Source organism: Phoxinus phoxinus (assembly GCF_949152265.1).
Source record: "Phoxinus phoxinus genome assembly, chromosome: 16".
Taxonomy (NCBI): Eukaryota; Metazoa; Chordata; class Actinopteri; order Cypriniformes; family Leuciscidae; genus Phoxinus; species Phoxinus phoxinus.
In genome coordinates this window covers 2,878,565-2,901,194 of record NC_136891.1, presented here as the reverse complement: position 1 = coordinate 2,901,194, position 22,630 = coordinate 2,878,565, and the positions used below count along the sequence as shown (strand labels likewise).

The 22,630-nt window shown below is 37.4% G+C and overlaps 2 protein-coding genes across 10 annotated transcripts in view; one reads left to right on the top strand and one right to left on the bottom strand.

Moving 5' to 3' along the window:
- pals1b (protein associated with LIN7 1, MAGUK p55 family member b) overlaps positions 1-13,791 on the top strand; it is a 43,607-nt gene extending 29,816 nt beyond the window's left edge. For 2 of the 9 annotated variants that reach the window (XM_079583455.1, XM_079583456.1), the window contains 3 exons: positions 1,391-1,984; positions 3,173-3,595; positions 6,611-8,951. In XM_079583455.1, the coding sequence (XP_079439581.1) occupies positions 1,391-1,984; positions 3,173-3,595; positions 6,611-8,849 (3,256 nt within the window). In that variant the 3' untranslated portion in view covers positions 8,850-8,951. Of the gene's footprint in view, positions 1-1,390; positions 1,985-3,172; positions 3,984-6,610; positions 8,952-10,242; positions 10,369-12,320 lie in introns of those variants that run through there. The other 7 variants (XM_079583462.1, XM_079583460.1, XM_079583458.1 and 4 more) reach the window with 6 other exon arrangements.
- Positions 13,792-14,263: 472 nt separating this feature from the next.
- atp6v1d (ATPase H+ transporting V1 subunit D) lies at positions 14,264-22,359 on the bottom strand. The gene is made up of 9 exons (XM_079639565.1): positions 22,079-22,359; positions 21,208-21,325; positions 21,036-21,115; positions 20,879-20,946; positions 17,806-17,850; positions 17,616-17,719; positions 17,458-17,524; positions 16,970-17,048; positions 14,264-15,295 (listed from the first exon to the last, which is right to left on the bottom strand). Exons 1-9 carry the CDS (start codon positions 22,117-22,119, stop codon positions 15,151-15,153), a joined length of 747 nt encoding a protein of 248 aa, XP_079495691.1. The 5' UTR covers positions 22,120-22,359; the 3' UTR covers positions 14,264-15,150.
- Positions 22,360-22,630: the final 271 nt, after the last annotated feature.

The following is a 22,630-nucleotide window of genomic DNA, read 5'->3' as shown; positions in this document are numbered from 1 at the left end:
TTCGCTCCCCTTGCTGCCATTTCCTGCTACTAGTTAAATATGTGTCACCACAGGGGGGTGACGATATTATAATTTAATAGAAATAAGCCCATACATAGAATACAAAATGTAAAAAAAAATACAAATAAATGAATATCACAATTATTTTATGAATAAAATAAAAACGAAACATTAAGGTGGCCATAACAGGCCATTTCTTTGTTTCAAATTTTACAAATAAAACATTGACGATATATACAATTATTATAAAATTGAAAAGATACTTTAAATGTGAAACTAAAACCACCAGTAGGTGGCGGCAAGTCACTTTTAATGAGCGAGTAATTGAGTCATTCATTCAACCGATTCGTTCAAACTAGAGGTCGACCGATTCATCGGTTTTGCCGATTAATCGGCACCGATTGTTGACTGGTGGAACTATCGTTATCGGCAAAAATATATACCGATAGTTTTTCCTGGTTGCGTCCATTGCTGGAGCGGCTGAGAAGCGCGCGCTGTCATTCATTACACAGTGTAAGAGCTGAGAAGGGTCTGCTGGCATGATGCAGTACAAGAGCGGCCTCTAGAGGTGTAATAAAAACTCGTGCCTCGTGTTGTTTATTTCGACACGTGATTCTGCGTGCTGCACTGAGAGCACATGCTGCGTGGAGAGCGCTGACATCAGATGCGCGTTTAAAGCACCGACAGCAAAAGTTTGTGTTTACATAATATGTTTCTGTGTACTGTGTATGATTATTTTGTACATATAAATACACACACATGCATGTATATATTTAAGAAAAAGTTTATTTATTTATATAATATTTATATTTATATATAGTATAAATATATATACAGTATATACATGCGAATAGGGCTGTAAACGATTAATCGCGATTAATCGAATCCAAAATAAAGGTTTGTGTTTACATAATATATGTGTGTGTATTGTGTATAATTATTTTGTATATATATACACACACATGCATGTATATATTTGAGAAATATTTGCATTTATATACTGCATATATATTTTTAGATGATTTATATTATATATAAATAAAACTATTTTATATATAAATATTTTTTTTTAAATGTATACATGCATTTGTGTGTATTTATATATGCAGAATAATTATACACAGTAAACACACACATATTATGTAAAGACAAATTTTTGTTTTGGATGCGATTAATCACGATTAATCGTTGCCCCGCGTTAAAAAAGACTTGCTAGCGCAGTAGTTTTTTTCTTCTATGTTTCGTTTTCAATCGTGAGCCGATTTGTTCCCCTGGTTTTTATGTTTTCTGTTACCTAGAGCGCAATGAACCTCTTTAATGTGATATGACTATTATAATTAATTTGCAATTAAAGTGCATGCATATTAATTGCATTCATTATATGTTACAGTATTGATTCTTCTGAAGAATGGGAGCCTCTAATACGGTCAAAACTAAAGAGGAACGCATCCCCCTCGCCTTCGTCATCCTTACCACGACGAAGAGGACGACCACCTAAACATGCCTTGAGTCCCTTCCCGACGGCACCAGTGAGGGGCAGCACACCTAAAAACACCCCAGCTATCTCTTTACCTCGACGGAGAGGCAGACCTCCTAAAGACAAATCTCAAATCAAACTCTTTCCTAAACCCTCCTCGTTTGCCACAATAGTCCCTAAACCCCCACCTTTTGCCACGCTGATCCCTAATTCTTCATCCGGCATTAAATTCGGCCCTAATTCTACACCCACATTTACACTAGGGTCTAATTTCACTCCTATAAACCTCTCCAGTCCCACATCCTCCATTAAACTGAGCCCTAATTCTACACCCATACTCATCCCGAATGCCACATCCACTTTTAAGCTCAGCCCGAACTCCTCATCCGCTTCGAACCCGGCACCGATAGCCACACTCATCTGTACACCCTCATCAGCGGGCCTGCTGTTAGACGGGGACGCCAGCGAGATCAAGGCGGTGAAGGAAGAGGAACTATGGGAAGAGAGGTGAGTAAACAGAAATAGAGATTTTATTTCTTCCGATTTACATGTGTAATGTTTGGAAGCTTGTTTCCGCCACAGAATAAAACATAAAAAAAAAAATGTGCGACTTTCTTTCTCAGAATTGCGAGTTTTAAAGTGAAAATTGCATGAAATAAAGTCGCAATTGCGTGTTATAAAGTCAGAATTGAGAGATAAAGTCACAATTGCGTGAAATAGTCACAATTGCGTGTTATAAAGTATATAGACTTTATATCTCTCAATTCTGACTTTATAACACATAATTGCGACTTTATATATTTTCTCAGAATTGCGAGTTATAAAGTCCATTTCTAAGGAACAAAAAAGACTATTCTTTTTTACCTCGGAATAGTTTATATCACACAACTCTGACTTTATATCTCGCTTTTCTTACTTTATAACACGCAATTGCGACTTTATATCATGCAATTCTGACTTTATATCTCCTAATTGCGTATTATAAAGTCAGAATTGCGAGATGTAAACATGCAATTCTGAGAAAAAAAGTCTCAGTTGCGCAATTGCGAGTTTATATCTCATAATTCTGATTTTATAACACGCAATTACGACTTTATATCACACAATTCTGACTTAATAACACACAATTGCAACTTTATATCACGCAATTCTGACTTTATAACCTGCAATTCTGAGATGTAAACTCGTAATTGTGAGAAAAAAAGTCAGAATTGTGAGATAAAATGTCGCAATTACAGTTTTTATTTTTCACTCTGTGGCGGAAACAAGCTTCCATAGTAATGGGACCCAGACACATTTCAGTTATTAATTAAATGTTGTTGGGTTTTTTTGCTTTCATTGAGTCATTTTTGTGTTGTTGAAATAAATAATACTTTTAGTCAGCAATAAGGTTGCTAAACCTTAGAAAACATACTTTTAGCCAGCAAATATCGTTTAAATTTGATTCAAAGATATAATTGAAATAAAGTGTTTTAAGATTTTCAGATTTTATGTACAGAAACTAATCAAATGTAAAATAACACTGGACTTTGTAAATAAAATATACATTACAAATATAGTTACAAAAGTTATTCAGTCAAGAACGAGTGAATTTTCTCAGTCTTTTGTTGTTTGATTAGTGTTATTATAGAGATGGCAGGAATATTAGATTGTGACGGGAGCATGCATATGAAGTGTGTTTGGTTTGTGTTGCAGTGTGGATGCTCCTGAAGAATGGCCAGTTCCACTGGAAGAAAGCCTTGAGTTTTCCGAATCACCGAATGCAAAGAGGCAGCGACTCTCATCCACATTCCCTTCAGCCGCCATGACACATCAGAGAGCCAGACCCTTAATACACACCTCAAAAACTAGCCCTAGTCCTCAGGCTGAACTTGCCCCCATAGCCACTTCTGATCATCCAACCACTTCTCAAATCATCACTACTCTCAGCTTTCAACCCATTCCCACAACCAATGATGAACCATTGACCTGTATAGCCATCCCAGAACATGAACATCCCAACCCTAGTCCTGCACGCTCCCGGGTCGACAGCGACATCAACAGTGACCATGATGTTGTCTTTCACGACAGCGATGATATCAGTGATTCAGGAAGGGAAGAGGATCTGTGGGAGGAAGAGTGAGTAAGGAACTTTTTGTAGTTTTACGTATCTATGATTTACTCATCCTCATGACTACTTTCAAAACCTGGATGACATTCTTAACTCAGAACATCCTTATGCATTTAAAATGGTTTCAAGATATGTTTTTTGGTCATTGCATAATTGCATTATATGTTTTGCCCCCCACAATAAAAACTTCAGAGCTTTGATCATAAAACTAAACTTTTAAATATCATCTTACTAAGACTCAGTTTGCTTAGTTTGTGCCTCTGAATGAATGAAATGTTTTTTTTTTCCTTCAAGTATGAGCTTCATATTCTCTCCTTTGAGCCATAAAACTTGATGTATCAACAAACATGCAAATATATTTTAACTTTTTTTTTTTTTTTTCAATAAACTTCCATTAAAAACAAAGTGGACTATTATTTCACAGGGCTCTACATTAAGTGCTTGTCTAGGGGGGGGGGTTTGGATTAAATATAATTTATAATGAACCAATATTCTCATCAGTATTCTATCAGCTTTTACATACTTAAATCTGATTTTTATTTTAATTTTTTAACCCCAGGGTGTGCATCATCTTTCCTTTTAAGGGCTTAATCAATAAATTCAATTATAAGGTAATAATAAGACACTATGCTGTTACCAATCAAATAAAATAATTTACACTGCAAAATTACAACTGCAATAAATAATGTTATGAGCTTAATGTTTTACATTTTTGTAATAAATGTTGAAAAAAAAATGCAATGATACTTTTAGACAAGAAACTAAACCGCCAGTAGGTGGCAAGTCATTTAATGAGTGAGTCATTCATTCAAAATGCTGAATCATTCAGAAACAAATTCGTTTTTCAACTATTTTAGTTTGCGAAACAAAAGCAGTCAATATTGTGTCTAGAATGTAAGTGACTTAATATTTACTTGTTTATTAAACTATAAAATCAATGTAACTGCTGCAGTCATGATAGTATTAGACACACAGCTCCCTTGGTTGTTTTACATTGCTTGGCTTAAGGCTTAACATGACGTGTTATAAAAAATATTTTAAAAAACACAGCATTTTGAATCTTTACCTCAGGATGTTTCTTCTGTGAGTTAATTTATGCGGTTAGGCTCATTTGTTTTGATTTCTCTAACGACTAACGATTATTTTACTATTTGAGCAATTGGTTGATTTAGTTTGATGATTAATCGAGCAATCAGATATTTTTTGTGGTAATAAAAATTGACCTAAAAACCTAAGGCTTTTAAAATGACTTAAAATACATATATAATAACAATGAGGAAATAATATTTGGTTCAAATAAAGTATAAAAAGCAAGTAACAATATGGTTTAATAGAACAACACTGTAAAAATACATAATTATAAGCAATCATCTTATGTACATTATGTATCTAACAGGGCGCCAACATCCTGGTGTTGTTACACTTTACAACAGATAAAATCCTTGTTTAATATTGGCCAACCAACATTTAATACAAATGTGTTCTTAATCTTTAATATTTGGACACTTCTTTACGATAGAAATGCTACAGCCAGTGTGAATTCTTGAACAAGAATATGTGGACATCAAAACACTCAGAGCGAGGGACTTTTATTTTGAAATTTCGATGAACAGTTTGCATATTTAGAAACATATTGATGCATTCTCCTGTGTTGACGTATGTTTATAAATGATTTACCTTTCAAATCTGATGAAATGGCGCACATTGCGTTCCCGGATGAACATTATAAACAACCTATACTCGCAATATTTCTATATATATAGAGTTTGAGATGCTCCACGCATGTAAATGATAACGGTTTGTGTGGAGCAGCATTTACTGTGAACGCAGCCGCTCTGAGACGCACCTAACCTACACGCATGCAAATAATTAAAGCGCATATTAAACCGGCAGGCTATATATTTATTTAATTGAATTCAGTCTTTGTGAATTCACAATAGCACTATGCTATAGCAAGGTTTTTAAATGGTTTTAATCCATCCAGCCTTAGGTCGTGTGTCCACCAAAACGTTTTTTCACGCGGCTGGCGTGCTTTTTCAATTGTTTTCAATGGGAGCACCATATTTTTAAAACGCTGTGAGCGTAACGAGGCACTGAGCGTCTTTTTCATGGTGAAGCGCTTGAGCGTTCAGCGTTTTTTACAGGTCGCCGAGAGTTGAAGAATGTTCAACGTTGGGTAAAACGCACCGCTCCTCACTGTCACTTTTTACCCAACCGTCCAATCACAATGGAGGAGGGGCGGGTCTAATACCTCCTGACCAACCGCCACATTCTGCTTATACAACGTCAACAGATGACAACAACGAGCACAATAACGGAACAAAATAATATAAAACGAGTCAGAGAAAATATGTTACACTGTATCGACATTTTAATATAGAATCAACACAGAAACAAAATATGTGTGAAATTGCTAGTAACACTTTCGCGTATTCAACAAGTAAAATGTGTCAAAACGCTCTCAAGCGCCCACAGCTAGGCGTTTTCAGCTGGCTAAAAACGCTTTGGTGGACACACGGCCTTAGAATATGGTCTAATAATGCGGTTCATGGATTCTCGTCCATAGAACGAGCCACTTCCGGTATTTTGCCAGTTACTCAACAAAGGGAAATTGCAATCAAGGATTTTTTTTTAATCGAGTACTCTAATCTAATCGAGGAATCGTGACAGCCCTAGATTTCTCCACGAAAGTCTCTCACAAAGAGACAGGAGCGAGTCTTTAAAAACGCAATCTTGCTACCAGAAATATCAATCGGCGTTTACACTGAATGTAATAAAATCAGAATGATTCTCGCGTTTCGATGCTGCCCCAGTATTTTTTTGTCTCTGAAGTTTTAATCAGTCTACTTTTCCAGTTGGGAAAGTAAAATTCACATGCCCTGGACAAGCGTAATGTCAAGCCCTGTTTCATATGTCCAGCTTTAGTGTTAAAACTAGTTTACTGTTGTTGTTGTTGTTGTTGTTGTTGTTGTTGTTGTAACCAGTGTGTGGGTCCCATGTCATGGATTTGTTTTGTGTTACAGTGTTGATTCTGGGAAAGATTGGAACCTTCTACTGGAAAGTTCACCTGCTCAATCACAACGGAGATGCAAACCCCCTACACCCACCTCACCACGAGGCAAACTCACTGTTACCACTTCCGAATCATCTCCTGAAGCCGTAGCCACCATTAAACCTGCCCCTGAAGCCATTTCCACAACCCTTAATAATGCCACTCTTAAAGCCACACCTGTCCCTTGTCCAGCACCAACCTTACCGCGACGGAGAGGCCGGCCCCGTAAGCATGCTTTAAAACCCACCCTCACACCTGAACCTACCTGTGAACCCGCTTATCTAACACCGGCTGCTGATTCGACTCCCATAGCCATCTCTGATCCCACCCTAACATCAAGTTTGGAGCCCGCGTTCTCCACCAACTCCGAACCCAATCCAGAACCCGCATCTACCTCTGAAGTTATCCCTCAACCGACTTCTACCGGAGCGAGATTAAATCCCGCTGCAACTTCTTCACAGAGGCAAGCCAGAGGCCGGTCATCATCCGCCTTGGATTCACCCTGGGCGAAAGTAGAAAATTACAGTAAGCCAGATAAGTGGCTTGACATAAACGATGAGGATGTGGAACCGGTACTACCAAATTTCTCCCCTAAGCGTCCTCCAGGTCCGCAGCTCATGATGGACTCAACGTACACACCCTTACAGTTGTTCCAATTGTTTTTCACCAGCTCTACCATCAAGACAATAGTCAGAAACACCAATAGCAATGCCGAAAAGAAGGGAAAAGCTGGAAAGATGCTAGAAAGAAGTACCTGGGTACCTCTAACCGTAGCCGAGTTTTACTCGTACGTGGCGTTAGTAGTCTACATGGGTCTAGTGAAAGTGAAGACTATTGCGGACTACTGGGCTCAAAACCAAATGTACAATTTCCCCTACCCACAATCCGTCATGTCCCGAGCAAGGTTTCAAGCCATCTCCTTGAATCTTCACCTTTGTGATCTTCAGGAAGACGAGGAGAACAACAAAAAGAAAGGCACCCCAGATTATGACAGACTGCTCAAAATCAAGCCCCTGTATACAGACGTTCTTTCAGCGTGTAAGAAACACTTTCATCCCAACAGAGAGATTTCGGTGGATGAGAGATTTGTCTCTAGGATTGGACCGAAGCGACGTATGAATGACAAACCAAGTAAATGGGGTTACAAACTCTTCGTTCTTGCCGATTTGTCATGCGGGTACACCTGGAATTTCTTCGTTTATGAAGGAAAGACGTCTACGTCATTGCGTAAAGGCGTCGGGTACGATTCGGTAATGAGACTCCTGGATCACAAAGACCTCGGCAAAGGTTATAGGTTATACACAGACAACTTCTACACCACCCCGACTCTTTTCTTGGATTTGTTGCAAAAGAGTATTCTCGCTTGTGGCACTTTGCGTCAAACCGCCAGTTTACCGGAGACCAACGACATGAGCGAAAGATCTGAAAGAGGATCCATCCGCTGGTGTCGACAAGGTCCTCTTCTGTTTGTCAAATGGATGGACATGAGAGAAGTCCTCATGTGTTCAACAATTCACAAGGCTTTCGCAGAGGATACAGTCACCAGGAACGCCAAGGGTGTCGATGGTGTGTGGAAAACACGTCCAATCCCGGTTCCATCTGCTGTGAAGGACTACAGCAAATACATGGGAGGTGTCGATCTCTCGGATTGCCTTATAGAGTATTATAATGTCCTCCACAAGTCCACAAATTGGTACAAGGCCTTCTTCTTCCATTTTCTCGACATCGCAGTGGTCAACAGTTTCATCCTCCACCAAAATTTGGCGAAAGCTCAAAACAAGACCCCTCTCACCCAAAAATTGTTCAGGGAAGCACTTTTGTCAGAGTTGGCAAGTGTTGGCCGAAGCAAAAATCCTTCTTCACCTTCTGGCAAAGATCCCTGGACATCTGCACCCAAAGAGTCCAACACACCATTCGCCATTAGAAAGTCGACACATGTGGCTTCCACCCCTGTCGAATCGAACATGTACTCGGCATCCGACACGGAGTCGTCTCGCCCACCCTCGCCCGCACAGACGGAGCAATGCTATCCGGAGTATTTCGGTTCAGATGCTTCGCATGGGAGGAGATTGTGTGTCATGTGCAAACTACAGGGAAATAAAGTCAAGACTCCCATATACTGCTCCCACTGCAAGGTGGCATTGTGCTTCGTTTCGTCACGTAATTGCTTCAGGAAATGGCACATAGAGGGACACGTGGAAGATTCGTAGACATGTTGCATGTTTGGTGGTTTTTTGGCCTTTAATTATCATTTTTTTTGTATGAACTTGTTACTTGTATAGGTATGACTGTATTAAATGCAACTAAAACCATATAGTCTCTTGTTTTTCTTGTATTTTTATCAGGTGGCACTGCTAAAATCCAATATTAATTTTCAAAAGAAATGTTTACTAGTATTTAAAGACAAAGTGTGTCTTTTTGTACATTAAAATACCTTCTCGTGTCACAGTTCAACGTGCTCGACTTTAAGTTTGTATTTATTTTCATATTTTCCATTTTTTATTTTAATTTTAAAGTTTTAGTAATTTACTTGTGTTTGATGCTTTTTTTAGTATTAGTTATTTTAGTTTAACTAAATGATACTGATAAATGCCTTGGCAACTATAGATAAAATGTGGTTCAAGGATTTTTATATTTTATTTTATTTCCATTAACGTGGTTTTAGTTTTGGTCAACTATAATAAAAGTTGAAATTCATAATAATTTTTGCAGTTCTATTTGGCATTAGTGGCACAAAAATGACACACTTTGACCTTAAGAAGTATTCTAGCATTGCTTATTATGTGTATGGTTTGTTTTCCCATTCAAGATTAATCATGAGCAGCTCGTTTTGTATTTTTCCCATTTTTATTCCGACTTGGCAGTTGGTAAAGCACATGTATTATGACATTGCTCGTACATTTTTAATGGCCATTGGTATTCCAAAACTTTTTTGATCTCAAAACTTCAAAATATTTAGTTATCAGTAAAATAATTGTGTTTTGGGGATGCTTTAGGAAAACCTGCCAGGTATTTTCACAACTTTGATTTATAAATCTGTATATAATTGACTGTGACTGAGTTAAAAGGTTAGTTCGCCCAAAAATGTAAATTCTGTCATTACTTATTCTCCCTCATATCGTTCCAAACCGTAAGACTTTCGTTCATCTTCAGAAACACAAATGAAGATATTTTTAATGAAATCTGAGGGTTTTTTGTCCCTCCATTGACAGCTACGCAACTACCACTTTGATGCTTCAAAAAGTTCATAAAGAGATCGTAAAACTAATCATTATGAATTCAGCAGTTTAGTCCAAAGTTTTCTGATGAGACTCGATCGCTTTATAAACAGGTTGAATTTAGGCTTTTATTCACATATATAAAGCCTAAAAGCCGGCGGGCCGATGCCAATATAAGGGAAAATAACCAAACTTTAATGGTGCATTTTGTTTTATATATTGATGGATGTTTCATTGGCTATTTTAAGTTATTGAAAACAAATCCAATCTAAAACTATTGAACAGTTACAATATATTCAGCGCATTACATTTTTTAGACCATCTGTATTTGGCTTGTTTTGTTCTCTGGTTTACATTTGACTTGTTTGTGTTTTATATTTCATAGTCCCTGCGAGCGCTATGTTCCTCAGATCTTAAACCGTACATCATCTTCATCAGGCCTTCTCCTCCTCCTCTTCCTCCTCAGGAGCGATTCTCTACCCTGCTGGCCAGAGGAGTGAAGAAACACATGGTCTTCATGTCTCCTGATCATTTACGCTAGCAGTCAAACGTTTGACACATCTACTCAATCTTAATCTCTTCATAAAACTAAAGGTCCCAAAAGGGTTTTGCAGTGATGCCAGGAGAACCATCTTTAGTTTCTCAAAGAACCTTTCAGTGATCACTTCTTACAATAACATGAGGAACATTTGAATAATCTAAAGAACATTTTGTTGAATAGAAATTCCAATGAATGTCCATGGAACCATCCAATAAAGAACCTTTATTTTTAAGAGTGTAGGTCATTATTAACAACAATGTTTTTTTATATATGGTAATTATGTAGTGACCAAAATATGTTACACAAATAGAAATGGTGCATCCTTTAAATACAAATGAACAGGTTCACATGTATGATGGACACTTCACTATCTGATCCAAATCCTCCTTTTAAAAATATTTTTCTAAAAAAAAAATGCATGTGTAGGAACCATTTATTTTTGTCTTGAATAATAATTTCGAGCATTTAAGAGTCTTTAGTTAAAAATGCTTTTAACCCTCTGGAATGAAATGAATGTACTGTATTTCAATATTTTATTTTATTTAATATTTTGTATTTTTAAGGTATTTTATGGTATTAAATTATATTTATGGAATAGTTATAATTCAATTAATCACTTTTTGAGCATAGACCTGAAAATGAAATTTCCAACTTAAAATGTCATAAATCGAATGAATGCTTTGGAGCGCTCACTTAAGTTTGGTCTCTTTTAAAGACGACACTTTGCAGATTATGGCAACAAAAAGTTTTTAAAGTTTAAGTTAAAAAGTTATTTAAACTTTAAATTTAAACTTTTAATTTAAACTTGTTATTAAAAATGCACAAAAATGCTTTTGAATTTGATATGATATATATATTTCCCAAAACACACTTTATTCTAAAACTGAGAGAAAATCACAGCCATAAATCTAAGCAAGTTGTGCTCCAAATCTGAGCTTGATATCCCAAAAAATTAGCTTTCAGTGAATATGTTTAGCAGCAGTACCAAACGCTTCCACTAGAGTTTTTCATTTTTGACCGCTAACAGTATGCTAAAGTATGACTCCTTTTCATAACCTTTTTGAATCATGTCCATGATTTTTTTTTTTTTTTTACATAGCAAGTGCCAAAACCTTTACCAAGTTTCGTACCATTCTGATGTAATAATACAAAAAAAAAACGAGAGGGTTAAGATCATGAGAATTTGTTTAAAAAATTGGTAACGCTTTACATTAAGGTTTCATTTAGTTAACTACATTACTTAACATAAACTAAAAATGAGAAATACTTTATGCATATATTATTCTTAATTAATATTATTAAAATCAAAAGTTGTATCTGTTATTATTATTTAATGGACCTGACATGAACTAACAGTTGTTAACTAATGATAACAAAGATTAATTCTGTAACAAATGTATTTCTCATTATTAGTTAATGTCTTAACTAATGGGACCTTATTAGTGTGTCCAAACCTTTGACTGCTATAGATGAGCGGTTTGCATGTACAGGTGAAACTTGGAAAATTAGAATATGGTGCAAAAGTTAATTTATTTCAGTAATTCAACTTAAAAGGTGTAACTAATATATTATATAGACTCATTACATGCAAAGTGAGATATTTCAAGCCTTTATTTGTAATAATTTTGATGGCTTATGAAAACCTTTTCTCAATATTCTAATTTTGAATTAGGGGTTTATAAACTGTACGCCATCAAAAATATAACAAATAAAGGCTTGAAATATCCCACTTTGCATGTAATGAGTCTATATAATATATTAGTTTCACCTTTTAAGTTTAATTTATGCCATAAATGAACTTTTGCACCATATTCTAATTTTTTGAGTTTCACCTGTACATGTGTGTGTAATGGAAAAAAATATTTAATAGATTTTGACAAAAAATACTGATCAAATGTTTAATTTGATTCCCTGTCCCGCAGCCGGAGGAGGCGAGAGAGGCCGTGGAGAAAGCCCGTGAGATGGAGCACAGCTACGGTCACGCGTTTGATGCGGTCATCATGAACACTGAGCCGGAGAAAAGCGTCAGTGAGCTTCTGCGAGTCATTGATAAACTGGACCTGGAGCCGCAGTGGGTCCCTTCTGCCTGGCTCGGCTAAAATTAAACACTTTTATTGGGAAATATGATGCATTTTCAGTGTTTAAGGCTAGAAATGTTATAATGAGGATGGTTGTTTGGAGCCAATGTGTATATTCAAAATGGCCTACTATAAAACTTTTTTTTTTTTTGAAGTATGCATATTATACCATATGCAATATTTTTGTGTGATGCAGCATCTGCTTGTTCAATATTTTTTCGAACATTACCCAATATTGGAATTAAAAGTCTAATTAACCTAATTTGTGAGATTAGATTACTATATAATTCTCTTAGTAAACCATTCTGAGGTCATCATGGGTCATGTCATACATCATGCATGCAGTCTGTTAGTTTTCCATTTCGAACATGAACCGAGATGCTGCAATAGGGACTTTTCCAGAAGTTTTCTTGATTTTTTCCAATGTTGTTTTATTCATATTTTGTGTTTGTAGTATTTGACCTGTAACATTTCCATAACTTTAATAAAAAGCATAGAAATTCTAGAAATTATTTTTTTAACGTAGATGCATATGAAAGTATTTCTTAGTCCATATTTGTGAGCAGTTTCATAGAGCGTTAAATGAAAATTATGTCATCTTTTACTCACATTCAAGTAGTTTCAAACCTGTATATGAGTTTCTTTCTCCTGCTGAACACAAAGGAAGATATTTTGAAGAATGTCGGTAACCAGACAGTTGATGGACCCCATTGACAATCATAGTATTTTTTCTATGGACGTACGGGTCCATCAACTCTCTGGTTACCGACATTCTTCAAAATATCTTCCTTTGTGTTCAGCAGAAGAAAGAAACTCATACAGGTTTGAAAACACATGAGGGAGAGTAAATAATGACAGTTTTTTTTTTCCAACTTTCATTAAAGCTTACAATGACATTTAACATCAAACATAAGACACGCATGTATTGGGGAAAACATATAACAGATCTTACATTGTACAGAGTAAAACATTAAATTCTACAAACTATTTTTTGTTCCAATATAAGAGATGTTTTTAATATGTACTTCTTATTTCTAGTGATTGAATTCATGGAATATTTTAAGATCTTTACAAAAAAAAATTAAAAGTAGGGTGTTATAGACATTACTTTTGCTTTATGTATATGAAACTTCCCAAGAATAATTATTAACTTTAATGTGTTATCAATTATATCTGAGGCAGTACTGTCCAAGAAGAAGATAGCCTCATCTATTCTGATTATTTTGTATCAAAAAGCATCATAGATGCTTCCAAAAGTCTTCCGGGTATTTACAATGACAAAATAAATGAATGAGAGTTTCAGATTCAAGATGACAAAAACAACATTGTGGTGAGAAGTCTTTTTTAAACTTATTTAAGAAATGCATTAGGCTACAGGGATACCCGTGTAGTATTTTGAAATGAGTTTCCTTGACCTTATTTTATCAGTAAACGTTGTTGAATGTATTTGACAGAACCCAAGCCAAAACCAATGTTAAAATTGTTTTTAAGTTAAATTAATTGTGTTGAATTGTATTGACTACGTTTAATCGGCCGTGAATCAAATTCACCATTGAAAAAAAAAAAAGTTTGGGCTTTTGTTGTTGTTGTCGACATGCATTTGCAACTCAGTTTAAGGGAATTGTCTTAATTCATGAAGAATTAAGGCAATTCTGAAGGCAAAAGCGGGTCCATCCTCATAAAAGTGGCCTAATAATGTGAAATATTGCAGAGGCATGAAAGGCTATGAACTCTCAGCACCTCAACAGTGAACATCAATCATGCTAAATAATCAACAGCAAATCATGACCATTTACAATATTTATTGAAATCTAATCCACGGGAGCTTTAAGTACACACTTGCACGTTAGAGACTGGGCATGAAGAAGAATCTGGGCTGATGTTAGTCAGGGATTGTGTCGACATCACAGAATATTCACACTAGCTAATAAAGTAAAGTTAGATCGCACTGGTTTCACACACGCATGCAATACGACTGGAACCAGAACATGTGCACAACTCCATGGAATGATCACTTGAATTCATTTATACACTTTTAACTGTATTTTACAGGTTTCTGTTCAAACATAAAAGCCATTACGCTAGAAACAGTTACTTACGGTGAGCGGGAGGGGACATGTTCGGTTCACTTAGTTTGGTCGTGCCAACAACATATAAACTCGTCGTGGGAACGTGATAATATTGTTGCCACAAGATATTAATTCGTGGGAACGTGATAATAAATAATGGCCGCGTGGTTCCCTCAATTTAACTCGTGGCCACGACGAATAGATGTCGTTTTCTCAAAATATGAAGAAAAATATATCATTCCCTGCCCTTAACATGATCTCCACGACTTTACATCGCGTGGCCAAGACATAATGATGTCGTTACCTCAACAAAATGATCTCGTGGCCACGATTTATTATCACATTCCAATGTATTAATATCTTAATACGAGTTTATATGTTGTGGGCACGACAAAACTAAGTAAACCGAACGTGTCCCCTCCCGGTCACCGTAGTTTCTGGATTCTCAGACCTGCTAATTTTTGATATTCTATTCATCACAAAAAAAAAGTGACACAGCACCAACATATACACACAACAAGAGCTTCCTCTTTTCATGAGACATGTAAAGCTCAGCCTTACAGGCACACAGAATAAAGAATAAATATGATGTGGTGTGTGCGGGCTCATTCGAAGAGCATGTCCTCGTCGGCCTCTTCGGACAGCATGTTGGAGGGCTCTGAGATCGGCCCCAACGCAGCCAGACGCTGCGCGATCTCCTTCTCCGTCCTCTCGCGGAGCTGCTTCTTCTTCTCCTGGATCTTCTTCAGCCTGAGAGAAAAGCAATAGTTAATATCTTCTTTATGACTCAATATTTGATTTGGGCTGCTAAAGGCATTCTACACACACACACACACACACACCAAAATGTATTCAGACACCTTCAACATTTCTCACATTATCACAGTTTATTTGCCATAGTTTAGAAAATGGTAATACAATATGACAAGAACTCGTTGATATTTGACAGGTTTTGTCCATCGTTCTGTTAGACTGTCATTAGACTGTCTCACTCATGAAATATGTTGAATATCTGCGAGCTGTTAAATTTAACTACACAATTATATAATACCAGTTTAGGTCAACAAATGACCAAACAATGCTTCATTGTGTTCAGTCTGTGTGTAAAAAGAGCATTAGCAATTACAGAAAAAACACTTCAGCAAAACATGATCAGGTCCAAGTGTCGGAATAAATTTTGATCCCAAATTTTTATAAATTTTACTGTTATTCTTCACTTTAGGAAGAGTTTTTGGGTATAATATATCGGTTTACTTTATTTTGCTATCCTCACTTACATAAAGGAACTATAGTGTCCTGCACCCACTAGTGAAAAAAAAAAAAAAAATTATATCTGGTGTCTGAATAATTTTTGGTCTGACTGTATGTACAAATATAAACACGATAATGTAGCATACTACTGTTTGAAACATTCATATGTTACATGCACTCATTTTTGTCCATCCGAATTAATCCAATCCGATTTGAGATTCTGAAAGTTTTGTTTTTGTGAACCCTAAATTCTGCCATTTGATTCACATTTTCATTGACTTGTGCATTATATTCTGAATTAAACTTCCTCACATGGACCTGAGAAAGCCACCGCAATAATGTCACTGGAAATACATGAAATATATATTTCTCATTTTTGCCGTTATGACATATTAAAAGAAAAGCCGACTGTCAGAAAAGATTTTTTATATTTGTTATATTTAGTAAATATTCAGTTGTTTCTAGTGATGGGAAAAATTAATCTTTTTGAAACTGAATAGAATTTAACCAATTGCATCGCAAAATGATTCACGGTTTCGAAACGCCACATACTGATCAAAACTGTGAATGCAACAAAAACTTCAGCCAAAATATGCATAAAACACCCGATACACACCAATCACAAATGTTTCGCCAAATTAACAAATCATCAAATGCATTAAATATTAAGAGTCGTGATATTTTATTAATTTGTAGGCTTGGTTTATTTGTTTTATGGAGAGCTTGGTTAATCCGGCCACTATTAACACTTAACTTCAACCCTTGCTTTTTATTATAGAAATGTGCCATTAAAAATTCTACAAAACTGATCCGAGATCAGATAAAACCACAGGTTCATGTTCACAGAGATCATCGGGCCGTAGAGGGAAACCTTTGATCCGTTTCTAAAGATCACGTGACTTTGGCTGTTTTATAAGATTTCATAAGATGTTCATATGAAGTAAAGCGTATGTAAATAGAGATCTTATTATTAAAGGGATGCGCATCGCAGTATTGTGCACGTGTGCAAGGTCATTTTGAGTCCGATTGAGAAGATTAAGTGTTTACATGCTTCGTTTTTTCCTATCGATCGGATTATTTCATTAAAGTGTTTACATGAAGTGATGACATCCGTTCTAATCTACGGGTTATTTGTGTGCATGTTGTCGACACATAACCGCGCTATATTCTCACCTGTAGAATTCCTCTCGCTCCCGTTCATCCAGCTCCGTAATGATGTACGTGAGTGTGCGCTCGATCCTGGGAATAATCACTGAGAGGAAAAACACAAGCATCACGTGATCTATTATTATTTTAAAGAGGACCTATAATGCTTTTTTTCCATGTTCATCTGTCTTTAGTGTGTAATGTTGCTGTTTGAGCATGAAAAAAAACTCCTGAACTCCTGAAACGCCTCCATTGTAGTCTTGAGTTTCTTCCGGGAACAAACACGTCACAATATATTCCTAATTTAAAGAATTAATATGCAGAATAAAGGGGCGGGGCCTGGTTGAGTTAGTTAGTAGTGTGTTGAAACTGGCGGTTATGGTAAGGGGCGGGGCATTTCCCAAACACACTCGAAGCTCTTGACCAATCACAACACAATGTTTCTGTAAAAGGGCACAATAGGTCCTCTATAAAACAATCCTGAATGTTTACTGTCGTTCAGAGGAGGATCTCACCGTGCTCGATGGCGTTCACACGGCGATTTGTGATCTTGATGGCCTCGTCCAGCGTCACAAAAGAGGTCTGTATGTGAATCAATCACAAAAGACACGGATTAGAAATATTCTGCATCAAAACACGGAGATTTCTGTAACATGGATAGTCGTGACTGGACCTGCAGCGACGCCAGCTCTACGAGGAGCTCGACTGCTTTGGCGTAGTTTCTCTTCAGACGAGACAGCTGTTCTCCACCTCTGGCCAGACCCGTGAGCTCATAACCTACAGAGAACAAAACCAAACTCTAACCATGTGTTTGAATGACAGGTATTTTCTGTTAAAAAACATGACGGGAACCGGATTCTTACTGTCTCCTCCCTCATGGTAATGCTCAAACACCGGGAGAGTGACTCCTGAGGACAAACACGGAAAAGAGAACGTAAAGAAGGGATCTGACAATTCTTCATATTTGAATGAGATTAGATAGATAGATAGATAGATAGAGACAGATAGATAGATAGATAGATAGATAGATAGATAGATAGAGACAGATAGATAGATAGATAGATAGATAGATAGACAGATAGATAGATAGATAGATAGATAGATAGACAGTAGATAGATAGATAGATAGATAGATAGATAGATAGATAGATAGATAGATAGATAGATAGATAGATAGATAGTAAATTATATTTGCAGAATATATGAGTGGCTTCTGTGATTTACACTGTATGTCTCGCTTTAGCTGAACTTCCCATGAACCTGCGCCGGCATAACAATAGTGATCTCTTCTCTGGCCGTCAACATGAGATACATGTTTCAGAAGAGATCACACCACTGTTAGGGAGTAGCTAGAAGATTTGATTAAAACTGTGGATGAGCTCATTAAAAAGAGTTGGAAAGACTGAAGAGGCGAACTGCTGTATATGAGGTCATTGGTCAAAACTAGAATAATATTTCCGAGTGTGATTGTCAGATGTTCTGCATCTCGGCTGTGTTTCGCCATTAATAAAGTCTAAGCTTCAGCATCTGGAACTCAGTGACTTCAGTGATTTATTGCAGTAAAGGGAAAACTTTTCCTCCGACAACAGACAGCCAGACAGATCGGTAGTAAATGCTCCATCTGAACACCAGAGGGCGTCTCACACACACACACACACACACACACACACACACACACACACACACACACACACACACACACACACACACACACACACACACACACACACACACACACACACACACACACACACACACACACACCACTTGTCTATCTGAACACCAGAGGGCGTCTCACACACACACACACACACACACACACACACACACACACACCACTTGTCTATCTGAACACCAGAGGGCGTCTCACACACACACACACACACACACACCACTTCTCTATCTGAACACCAGAGGGCGTCTCACACATAGACACACACACCACATGTCTATCTGAACACCAGAGGGTGTCTCACACACACACACACACACACCACTTGTCTATCTGAACACCAGAGGGTGTCTCACATCCACACACACAAACACACCACATGTCTATCTGAACACCAGAGGGTGTCTCACATCCACACACACAAACACACCACATGTCTATCTGAACACCAGAGGGAATCTCTCACACACACACACCACTTGTCTATCTGAACACCAGAGGGAATCTCTCACACACACACACCACTTGTCTATCTGAACACCAGAGGGCATCTCTCACACACACACACCACTTGTCTATCTGAACACCAGAGGGCATCTCAAACACACACACAGACACACACACCACATGTCTATCTGAACACCAGAGGGTGTCTCACACACACACACACACACACACACCACTTGTCTATCTGAACACCAGAGGGTGTCTCACATCCACACACACACACACACACACCACATGTCTATCTGAACACCAGAGGGCATCTCTCACACACACACACCACTTGTCTATCTGAACACCAGAGGGCATCTCTCACACACACACACCACTTGTCTATCTGAACACCAGAGGGCATCTCTCACACACACACACCACTTGTCTATCTGAACACCAGAGGGCATCTCAAACACACACACACCACTTGTCTATCTGAACACCAGAGGGCATCTCAAACACACACACACACACACACACACACCACTTGTCTATCTGAACACCAGAGGGCATCTCTCTCACACACACACACACACACACACACACACACACACACACACACACACACCACTTGTCTATCTGAACACCAGAGGGTGTCTCACACACACACACACACACACACACACACACACACACACACACACCACTTGTCTATCTGAACACCAGAGGGCATCTCTCACACACACACACACACACACACACACACACACACACACACACACACACCACTTGTCTATCTGAACACCAGAGGGTGTCTCACACACACACTCACACACACACACACACACATACACCACTTGTCTATCTGAACACCAGAGGGCATCTCTTACACACACACACCACTTGTCTATCTGAACACCAGAGGGCATCTCAAACACACACACACCACTTGTCTATCTGAACACCAGAGGGCATCTCAAACACACACACACACACACACACACACACCACTTGTCTATCTGAACACCAGAGGGCATCTCTCTCACACACACACACACACACACACACACACACACACACACACACACACACACCACTTGTCTATCTGAACACCAGAGGGTGTCTCACACACACACACACACACACACACACACACCACTTGTCTATCTGAACACCAGAGGGCATCTCTCACACACACACACACACACACACACACACACACACACACACACACACACACACACCACTTGTCTATCTGAACACCAGAGGGTGTCTCACACACACACTCACACACACACACACACACACACACATACACCACTTGTCTATCTGAACACCAGAGGGCATCTCTTACACACACACACACCACTTGTCTATCTGAACACCAGAGGGTGTCTCACACACACACACACACACACACACACACACACACACACACACATACACCACTTGTCTATCTGAACACCAGAGGGCATCTCTCACACACACACACACACACACACACACACACAACAAATATGCCCCGCCGCTGGAGTAGATAACACGCATCATCCAGGAAACCCCTATCGCTGTATCTGAATAAACTGAAGATTGAAACGCTTTGATTGATCAAACTCGACTAATAAACACACGAGTCACGACTGCCTTATTCTGTGTAGGAAAAACATCGTCTCACAGAAGGAGGAGCTCATCGTCGTTATGAAGTGAGTTTGGCATAAATGCATGTTATTAGATAGATAGATAGATAGATAGATAGATAGATAGATAGATAGATAGATAGATAGATAGATAGATAGATAGATAGATAGATAGATAGGATAACAAACCTGCAACATTGTCCCTTTTTGCTCTGACCTTCACCTGGGCCTTGTTCACATTCTGAATGACTGTAGTACTGACAGGATCCAAACACACTCAGTGTTAAACTCATCCTCTGAACACATTATGAAAGCGCTGCTTTAATGACAGTTTTAACTGCGGTACCTGAAGTCACCAGCCGCGAACTTAGCCTCAGCCAATGAGAAGGCAGCTTCCCTCATCACCTCTCCCATCAGAGTCTTAGTCTAAAACATAGTTCCCAAAACCTCAAATGATAACAAATAAAACAAGTACAGATATCTAGAATAAAGGCATATGTATGATGAAGATGTTATACCTCAATAATTTTTCTAAGAATTTGGCGAAATCGCATGGACAGCGCATCAGCTTTCTTCTTCAGCAAACTACGGCCAGTTTGAGCTCCCTTCAGTCGGGCTTTCATAATGGTCTGAGCCCTGATGCAATGAAAATCAAATTAATAAAACATAATAATATATATATACAGAGGGGCTATGATTATTAGGGAACATTTATGACAATTTGAGCATACAGTTTTATTTATTTTATTTATAAAAATGCATATTTTAGCATTTTATATGTTTTATATGATTCATTGAATATATCCTGCTATTGTATATTACAACTATTATATATTTATCATGTATTTTAAGTTTTTTTTTTTTTTTTACAGTATGTCTTAGTTGGTCAATAGACTGTCAAGCAGTGAAGGGCTCACATGACTGTGAATAATATCACTTCCTCTTCTGAGTCCACTCGAAATTACTACACAATTTAGTTTCACATTATTTAAATTAATAAAAAGAAAACGTCTAAAATAGTGTAATCCATAATCCAAGAGTTATATGATATTCTGCAGTCAAAACGTATCTTGGTTTATGATATCGTACACTGATAATGTACAATCAATATTAAAATCTATATTATTATTGCTGCTTTAGTAATAAAATATACATTTTGCGTAATATGCACGCTTTCTTTGAATATTCATCTTTGAAAAATTCATAAATCATAAATCCTAGATGACGCACGACTCCAGGGCATTCCATTTTATCTTAGTTCGTGCTTTGACATTATATATAAAACCATTAACTCATTAAATATATATTTATCAGATGCTGTCACTCAGTTCTTTTCATGCACGATTGAAAACATTGAATCTGATTTGACGTCACGAGCCTCATACTCACATTCTAGAGGGAAATACGTCGATCCGTTCTTTTCCCGACATCTTTCTTCTTTAATTTAAACACTATATAAAACTACTGAGGCGCCTTGCCGATGAAATCGTACAAATATAGTGTCCGTTTATTTATTATCACGATTAAATGATTATAATACCATCGCTATGACCCGAGCTACAGGACGCAGGATTTGACGATCAGCTGACTGGAGGTCATGTGATTCCTCCCGAACGCGGCGATTGGTCGCGTCACTTCCGTGCGTGTCTGTAGCGGCTGGTTGGATTCACATTACAAAATAACGGTCGACTGTAATGCAATTTTTTTAAATAATACTATATAATATATAAACCTAGAAATATGTTGTCTTATTTTACTCAATGTTTTATTTATAGTGAGATGATTTTATACATTTTAAACAATGAACTTCAGAACGATAGGAACAAACAATCAGTATTTTTAAGTGATCGGTTGCTATATAAAACCCTCTTTAAAAAATATTCATAATATAAGTATTTTCTAGACAAAATTTTGTTAGCCCTAAAGAACGCTTGTGTGTTT